Below are 9,255 nucleotides of genomic sequence, written 5' to 3'. Positions count from 1 at the left end.
AATATATATTTTTTAAATATTCTTTAAATAAATCATGACATGTGCTTATTTGGAGCACACATGGGCTCAAATTGTGTCACGGTACCAATTAAGCCCATGCCAGACTTTTGACTTTTTAAAAATAAAATATCTAAAATATGTTATATTTTTGGCTTTTATATATTATAACCCTGATTAAATGTCTATTTGTTTGAATTCACATCTTCACCTTTGCCTGAAAACTCATTTTAATTCGCTGTACTCTATCTTATGTACCATCTTTCAGGTTATATAACAGCTCAGAGGAAATTACCAAATATCATCATCTGCTTTTGATCTGGGATCGATTCAGTTGCGCCGCGACTGATTGACGTAACGCCCTACGTCAGACGCAGTTAATCGAGCCGGATTGTGTCGATGCCTGCCGCTGCTGTCCCGTCCATTTGTTAACGAACCGGGACCAAACTTCAAGCCCCAAGATGTTTCTGTCCGCTGCTGTTCGCTCTGCAGTGTCGCAGACGGTATGGTTGTGATATAAACTGTGGTTTGGGTTACATGTTGTCATTCTGTGTCCGATAATCTTCAGAGTAAACGTTGTGACTCCCCACAAGGGCAAAGCGGAGTAGGCCGCTAAGCTAACGGCTAACATTGGGTAACATTAGCAAACAAGCTAGTTTAGTTTACAGCTGTCAAATGTGTTTACAAGATCAAACAAACGAGCAGTGCAGAAATAAGTCTTATCATGAGCATTGGTTTTAACTTCATTATGCTCATTTATCTGATACGGACTTCCACATTAATATTAGAGACTGTAATGTTTGGAGGATTTAGGGTCACAGCACCGTGAGGTCGATCCATACTTTGATGTTTTAGCTCTGTGTGTGTTTTGATCCTGTTGTTGTTCAGTATTTTAAAACACTGGCATGTGGATCACTGACTTTATTGAGTTACTCATTATATATTAACCAAGGTTGGGAAGGTTACTACTGAAATGTAATAGGATACAGGTTAGATACCCTGTTTAAAATGTAATAAGTGATGTAACTATTTCAATTACTTAATCAAAGTAATGTAACTCATTACATTAGATTACAGGTGTTTTTCATGGGTACTGACATGAGTTATAAAGGAGATCATTTCTTATAAAGCAAGGTTTATCTCTCATTTGAAAAGGTATTCATTAGTTCATGTAGATTTTGGAATATAAAATAAAGATATGTTAAAAAGTTAAATGTCTGGCATGTGCTTAATTGGTACTGTGGCACCATTTAAGTCTCCAAATAAGTCCATGCCATGTTAAATATTAAAAAATGAGGAAAAAACCCTCCTGAGAAAGATGTTAAAAGTCTGTAATCATCAACATTTTCATAAATAACTAATTTAATTACACATTTTTCCTCAGTAACTGGATTACAGTTACATTTATTCTGTAATTACATGTAACTAGTTACTCCCCAACACTGATGTAAACTGATGTTTAAAGGCCTGCTGTCCTCATGTGTGTGATCACTGATGACTTTAACATTTTATAATAATAGTATTCTATATATTGTCCTATAGTTTTATTGATGAGTGCTGTACAAAGTTTAAGACACAAAGTGGGGCTAGGATGTATTTATGTAATGTAACCAAAACTCATTTACACCAGACCATTTGGTTTGATAGTGATAATGAAAAAATATATGTTTATATGACTGTATGGATAATGTACATTTAAATCTGATTCAGTGATACAAAATTGTATCTTATTGTGTATCAACAAGCAATTGAAACAGTCACTATGGTAGGCAATGACAACAATGCCAGTTTTAACCTTTTCATTTCTTAATATTTTAACAATTTTCATATGAAGTTTTTTGTCTGAAGCAAAAAAAAACTGTCAAAAGTATCTCATCATGTCTCCACTCAGCTTAGGAAGTTTAACTATTAGTCCTGCAGTAATTGAATTGTAGGGATAATAATAAGTTAAATGTATATTTTATTCAGTAGAGACTGATTCAGTGTTTAGCTCATCACATTTCCGGTATTTTATTTGTCTTCTTTTCTTCTTGCTTTTAGGCCAGACAGGTCAGGAGTCTGCATCGGTCTGCTGCCCGTGCTGGAGCTGGCGGCATCTTTGTGGTGAGTCACTGTATTTTTAATCAGAGTCGAGAGAAGTGCAGAACACGCTGGATTTAGAGTTGCAGCTGGTGCTTTGTTGTCAGCTATCCTCGTTAAATGTTCGAACACCTCACAATTAGCCCTCTCAAAAGTGAAGGAGATATAGCGGGTTGCATTGAATCAGACACTTATGCTGTAAATTATACATGAGTTTGAGAATTGATTGTCATTTTGTTGAAATCTCAGCCGAGATGTGAATGACACGTTGTCGTAATTGTTGCTGGTTTTCATTTCTGTTCATTTTAACTGTTGATAAATCAGAGACTACTGTGATACAGTCAACAGTCAGAAATCACATTGAAGACCCACTGCTGTATTTGTGGTGCTTTAAATATTCTGAATTATGATCAGTGTTGTCTTGATCTGTGATTTAGTTCATTCTTTATCACTTATTCTCTTTATCATCGCAGTAAGTTGAGCTGTTATTGAAATATCCCACATATTGTACACTAGTCGTTTGTAAAGCTTCAGTCCATTCTTTCTTATTTTGTATATTTGTGATCTTACAGTGCATAGTCACATATTTTGTTGCAACATTTAATCCATAATTTGAAAATATATTATTACAAGTAAACCCATTCTGAATGGATAACAGAAAAAGAAATGGGACTGAGATCTTATGAAACCAGATAAAACAACAAGAGTCAACCTTAAGCACATCTGGGAGAATTAAGGTTTTGGTTGTCACATTATTACATTTATATATGTTGCTATAATTGGAAAATTAAATTACGGTTTGTAACGATCAATGCATCACCATAACAAGTTGTTGCTAAGATATCTCTTTGATTGTTGCTGAAATGATCCCAAAGGTATTGGTTTTCCAAAAGCTCCTAATTTATCCTGGGAGCTGCCTTTATAAGCTGCTAGAGTCGTGCACGGCAGCATAAACATCACAAGTGATGCTCTCATGTAATGGAAACACACCATGGTTTCTAGTCCCTTGATAGAAAAGATGTTTTTTTGTCTGTTTGGAAGGAAAAAAATCATTTAGCTGAATTGTCTTTGAACCACTCCTCTTTAACTAAGAACATTGTGTTTTGACAAAATTTCAAACACCAATAAATTCATTTAAAACTACGAACAAACCATTAAAGTTGTTCATCTAATTGCATAAATGCTGTTTGCTGCTCACAAGGGGGCAGTGTGTGCAGAAGTAGAAATTACTTAGCAATTTGTTATCTGTGTGGAGTCATTTCATGGTCTGATGGGGGCACCTGTTTTCCCCTCAGGATTTACATAATGGTATTAAATACTGTTCATATTCAGGCATGATAATGGTTTTAAAAATGTGTTTATAATACCAACCAACAATGGACCACTCATACTGAAATGTATTCATATATTTGATAGCTTGTTAACAAAGTTTAATAGAAATTGGCTGATAAATGTTATTTAAAGATGACTAAGGACAATTATACATTTAGTGCACAATGTAAATAATACTAATTGTCCCCTAACATGAAGATCCTTCTGTTTTAGCACAGAGATACACCTGACAACAACCCCGACACCCCTTTTGAGTTCACTGAAGTGAACAAAAAGGTAAGCCTGACATCTGACTGGAGACGTATGTTTGAGGGATGAAGTGATGCAGCATTATTTTTTATTTGAAGCCAGCAGCAATATACAATACCGAGATGTGTTTTTGCACGAATCTTGAACGCAAATCCAGGAGCAAACATGTTACTAAGCTTTTCAGGTACACTTATCCTACTGTAATTTCTTTTATGACTATAATAGTTTTATTTTGCTACTATTTAAACAATCATGTGGCTTCACACCCTTTTCTAGCCTTTCTCTGATTCACTAGTTTCAGCCAGTGTATTTTCCTACAGAGTGGTTCTTCTGTCTGTATTTCTAAGAAGCTGAAACATGACACTTGAGGTCTTCTGTCGATATTCTGTTTAATGGTTATCTTCCGCTATACTGGAGAGTAAAGTATGAGCACCTCATCATTTTAAACATGATAAAAAAAGGGATGATTTTGTTAGCTGATGTTAACTTGTATGATGTAATGCTGCTCTCAGTGATTCTCTTTTAAATGTCTTTGTAGGTAATGCTTTTGTATGAACATCATTTTGCAGTTTTAAATTGTTTATTTGTTTAAATTACGACAGAGGAATGCTGTGATTGTAATTCTGTGCAACTCAACAAACATGTTAAAATCATTTTTTTGTGTGTTTTGTCTGTAGAGGATTGAGGCCATCATTTCAATGTATCCTCATGGACACAAGCAAGCAGCCACCATCCCCGTGTTGGATTTAGCCCAGAGACAACACGGATGGCTCCCCATCTCCGCCATGAACAAGGCAAAGTGATTTTTTTTTCTCCCCTGAAATTTGTTGTACAGCTTTGTGATGCCAATTAGATTTTTTTTTTTTTTTGTAATCCAGAAAGCTTCCGGCAAGGGGGAACCTTTTTTTGAATGTCTGCAATTATTTTCATTCAGGTCGCCGAGGTGCTGGAAGTGGCTCCAATGAGGGTGTACGAAGTAGCGACGTTCTATACGATGTTCCTGCGTCAGCCCGTGGGAAAGTTCTTCATTCAGATCTGCACAACAACTCCCTGCATGCTCTGCAACTCAGACAGCATCCTGGAGGCCATCCAAAAAAAACTGGGTATGACAGCAATTTTCCATTTTACAGCGGCACACCAATAAAGAGATGAAGACGCAGATGAAAAAAAGCTTGTTTTAAAAAAAAAATGGTGTATATTTGAGATAAACAGAGAGGGTGGAAGCAACATGACAATATACAGTTGTCAGCAGTATTCAAACAACAGCATGTTATGGCAGCAAACAAGAAGACATGTGAGACTGAAGACGAACCAGAAGAGTTTCATAGGAACTGACATTATACTTTTTAGTATAACTCACAGATCATGTTGCAGCTGTGTAATATCAGATCGTACTGCTTGAGTTACATATTTTTGGTGTTTTGATACATCTGCAGCTTGCCAGAGGAGATGAGCCAAATATAAACATGCCTAATTTCCTTCTTTTTTTTTTCTTGTTCCACAGGTATCAAGGTTGGAGAGACTACTCCAGACAAGATGTTCTCACTAATAGAGGTGGAATGCCTGGGAGCGTGCGTGAATGCTCCGATGGTCCAGATCAATGACAACTATTATGTGAGTGCTGGACTACTCTGTGCAGTTGGCTTCTTTACTGAACATCATAACTAAATTTTACAAAATTAGGTTAAAGGCCGAAATGAGTTTTGCAAAGAATGTAGAGGATACATCTTGCAGCTCTTTTCGCAGAAATACCACCTTTTTAATTTTCTTAGGAATCCTGTGCAGGTGTGGTATAGTCTACACGTTTGGCTTTAAATAATTTAACAGGGAGGAAGTAAAGAAATATAATCAAATCTTAATTTAATAATCATCTCGCTGAAATAACAATATTATCTCACCTATGACCTCGGTTAGATTAACTTTACGAGCCAGGTGTGATATGAAAAGCTTGCTTTTTGGATTTGCTGTTTAACACATCACATGAAATTTAGACATTGCAACCTGAGCACAAGTGAAAGACCCAATTAAAGTAAGTACGACTGAGAAAGGAGGAATTTTCTGCAGCATCTCAAATTGCTTAGGTGTAAAAAGGGAGGTTATACTGAAGTAAGTATTTTATGTGAATGATTAGCACTCTCTGGTTATTAAAATAATTTAGTCATCAATTAAATGCATTTAGTTTTATTTAAGAAGGTCAGTTTGTCATTGGTTTAAGACCAAAGAACTACAATGTGTGGTTCAGTGCTCTTAAAGCTGCAAACCAGAAGCTCAGGACTGAGATAATAAAGAGTGTAACTGCACAGATATGACATTTTAATAGCTTGTTAGATTTGTTTTAGGGGTTTAAATGTCTGATCTAATTTTAAGGCATATTTACATATTGGATTATGTAATATAAAATAATGCAGTGAACAAGTGTTGTAGGATAACACTATATTATTCATCAGTAATAATAAACACCAACCACAGTGACTCAGCTGTGTGTAAAAACAACGTGGGCAGCTCAGCTTTGCCGGAGTTAAAAGCAAATCAGAAGTTAGTTGGCACAATTTTAACCGTGTTTACCACCAATTTTAAGCAATCTACAATTAGTTTTTTTTTTTATGAAGTGGATTTTAACTGAGCTGACAGTTTAAGCCATTTTCATTATCTTTTGAATGTAGCACATTATTAACATTTAGCCAACTAATACATGATAATGAGTTTTTATAGCCACAACAAAATATAATATTACTATCTGATGCACTTTTGGGAGCAAATTGGTGACAGCACCAAATTATCTGTTGCATTATGGTGCCACGGCAGGGGAAAAATCAATCAGTCTGAAACCTATTATTTCTGATAATAATAAATATGAAAGTCGTGAGGGTTATTATTAAAGAAAGTGTGATATTTAAACGGGCAGTTTTAAAAGCTACTTTCATAAGATGTGTGAAGAATTAATGCTTTTTATAGATTTGGCTAAAATCATCATGAGCTAATTTAATTCTTAATGTAGTATTTCCTCCTGAACTCCCCTCCTCTCTCTTTAATGTGAAGGAGGGTGAGAAGGTCTTCATTATACATGTCGACAGATGTGTAAAAGACCTTTTTAATAATTCAGATCATGAGACCACTCACACTGAAAAGCAGCAGCTCAATGTATGTGCTGCTTTCTTCTCATTTATCCTGCTTTTGTTTTTTTATTGTTTTTTTTTTAGGAGGACCTCACTGCTCAGGATATTGAGAATATTATTGATGAACTTAAAGCAGGAAGAGTCCCAGTACCAGGGCCCAGGTACGTACAAAACGCCCACCAAGGATTCACTAATATTTTATTCTGATTGATTAACTAAATCTCAGCACACTGCATCACTGTCTTATTATTAAAAAAACTAGCAACTTGAATTTTCTGTCATATTTAGACTGATTGAATCTATTTTCTTTTAACTGTAGGAGCGGCCGTTTCTCCTGTGAGCCTGCTGGTGGACTGACTTCTCTGACAGAGCCTCCTCCAGGACCAGGCGTTGGTGTGAGAGCAGACCTGTAGACATTTATGGCCACAATCTGCTTTTCCAAAAAAGCAACTTGTCCCTGAACCTGCTATTATGTTTTACTCAAACATATTGTGTAAATAAATTGTTCATGTACCTGTGCTCTAGGTGTCAGTGTGTCACTCACAGAGAAACCAACAAGAGGAAAAGGTGATTTAACTGTAAACAGATCTGATGGTACAGATAATATATTTATAATTCTGCCTGTGACAACAACTGCAGCATCTGCCAGTTGCAGACTTTTCTGTATGAAACTGGCCAAAAGGAACAAATAAATTATTTTAAAGAATTCTTTGACATAGATTTTAATTATTTTCAACTATGTAGAGTTTAACATATTTATGTGTAGGCCTGAAATTAGGTGTTTCTTAATTTTCTGGAAGAATTAAAAATCTGGTATTTTATTGAATTGTTATAATAGTTCTACCACATCTTTTCCTGGTCTAAAATATGTATTGCAATTAAGTGAGGCTATTTTCTGAACTGATTAGACTGATGTAGCCGACTAAAACAAACGATAAATGACTAAATACAGCAACATTTTAGAGAAAATGTATGTTATTGTATCACTTAGCTTTACCACATGACACAGTGCTGTAGAAGATAAGAAGCTTATGTTTTTATTGTTGGTGTTATTTCAGTCACAGCCCTCCAGAAATACAGAGTACAGTAAACAATATCACCATAGAATCAATAATATACATGTAAAGGCGTTTTGATGAGTCATGATGACAGTGTGACCAGTCAGAATATTTTCAATAATACAGCAAGTAATAATAAGTCAAGATATTAGTCCAAATGTAATGTATTTTTCTGTCTGCTACAATCATAGCACGTGAAACAGGAATCATTCATTAAAAACCTAATTTCAATCATGCACATACACAAAATATATATCCAAATAATTTTAACAAGTCAGATTTAGACAGATTACATCGAGCCATTTTTCACCTTGACTGTGTTCATTGTCAAGACTACTTGCTTTCTGCTAATAATATTACCCTAGTTTCAAACTTAACTAAAATTAAAAAAATAACTACTTATAACTGAATGTGTTATATGAGTCTCAACTAGTCTTGATTGATAGTCTTGATCTAAAAATGTACATGCTGAAAACTACAATGTGGCTATAACTTATTGGCAAAAGTCTTAATTAAAATAAGATAAGATGCATCTTTATTGATCCAATAATTGAGACAATAATTGAATTCAAATTGACACAAGCAGTATAGTGGAAAAAAGTAGCAGCTTAAGGGTGAAAGTGATAAATTAAATTAAATTAAATACAAAAAAAAAAAAACTATATACAATAAACAATCTGTGTTAATAAATCTGCCATATATAGATGTGCGATGCAGAACTTCCTGATGTTATATACATGTGTGCAATGTTCCTGGGATTAACATAGTAATGGCAGTATCAGCCTTTTTTTTTAATCTACAGTGTTAAAAACATATAACAAAGAAAATAAGAGTTAAGATGGAAAAATATTAAATGTTTTATAATAATAAGATAGCACTTTGACTAGTCAAAATGTAATGAAAGTCTAATTTTGCTTATGTAGTCAAAGATGGACTGCAGATATCAGTAAAGTTAATCCGGTCAGGCTATTGTATGATAAATCCTCTTGCCTTACATAGACTCAACACCACAGCCCCCCTTCCTACAACTGCTCCTGTCATTTTCAACCCGCCCCGGTGGCGTTTTCGTGTCTAGCCGGTGCCCCTCCCCCCATCCCCGGTTTCCTCTTGCGACTTTCAAGCTCTGCAACATATAATATTATGCACCATGGCGCATGCGCAGCAATATATCCACCACCATGATGCAAATGTCACTGCGCAACCCCAACTCAGAGCTGGGTGGATACAAAAAGAATTGGCGGGGACGGGCGAAAGAGGGGGGGGCGAGTTAAAGGGTTTATTAATGAAAAAATGTGACTAAAAGATGTAGAATAAAAGGAGAGAATAGAAAGGAAACAGTCATTCCTGTGTTAACCACCGGGCCATGATCTTCTAGAAAATTCCCACTGACCGCAAACATAGCAGCAGCGGCAGCAGCAACGGAA

The 9,255-nt window shown here is 35.4% G+C and overlaps 1 protein-coding gene across 1 annotated transcript; it reads left to right on the top strand.

Moving 5' to 3' along the window:
* The first annotated feature begins 352 nt into the window (after window positions 1-352).
* ndufv2 (NADH:ubiquinone oxidoreductase core subunit V2) lies at window positions 353-7,479 on the top strand. The gene is made up of 8 exons (XM_062429364.1): window positions 353-500; window positions 2,038-2,100; window positions 3,622-3,684; window positions 4,335-4,451; window positions 4,592-4,760; window positions 5,162-5,271; window positions 6,858-6,934; window positions 7,093-7,479. Exons 1-8 carry the CDS (start codon window positions 459-461, stop codon window positions 7,184-7,186), a joined length of 735 nt encoding a protein of 244 aa, XP_062285348.1. The 5' UTR covers window positions 353-458; the 3' UTR covers window positions 7,187-7,479.
* Window positions 7,480-9,255: the final 1,776 nt, after the last annotated feature.

Source organism: Scomber scombrus, chromosome 11 (genome assembly GCF_963691925.1).
Source record: "Scomber scombrus chromosome 11, fScoSco1.1, whole genome shotgun sequence".
Lineage (NCBI taxonomy): Eukaryota > Metazoa > Chordata > Actinopteri > Scombriformes > Scombridae > Scomber > Scomber scombrus.
The sequence above is the reverse complement of the archived record's forward strand: the minus strand, read 5'-3'. Positions and strand labels throughout refer to the sequence as shown.

Excerpts from the sequence above, each read along its gene's own strand:
- ndufv2 (XM_062429364.1), top strand. The coding sequence starts at position 459 with ATGTTTCTGTCCGCTGCTGTTCGCTCTGCAGTGTCGCAGACG. Across the intron at positions 3,685-4,334 it reads TCACTGAAGTGAACAAAAAG|AGGATTGAGGCCATCATTTC; the intron begins GTAAGCCTGACA and ends TTTTGTCTGTAG. Across the intron at positions 5,272-6,857 it reads AGATCAATGACAACTATTAT|GAGGACCTCACTGCTCAGGA; the intron begins GTGAGTGCTGGA and ends TTTTTTTTTTAG.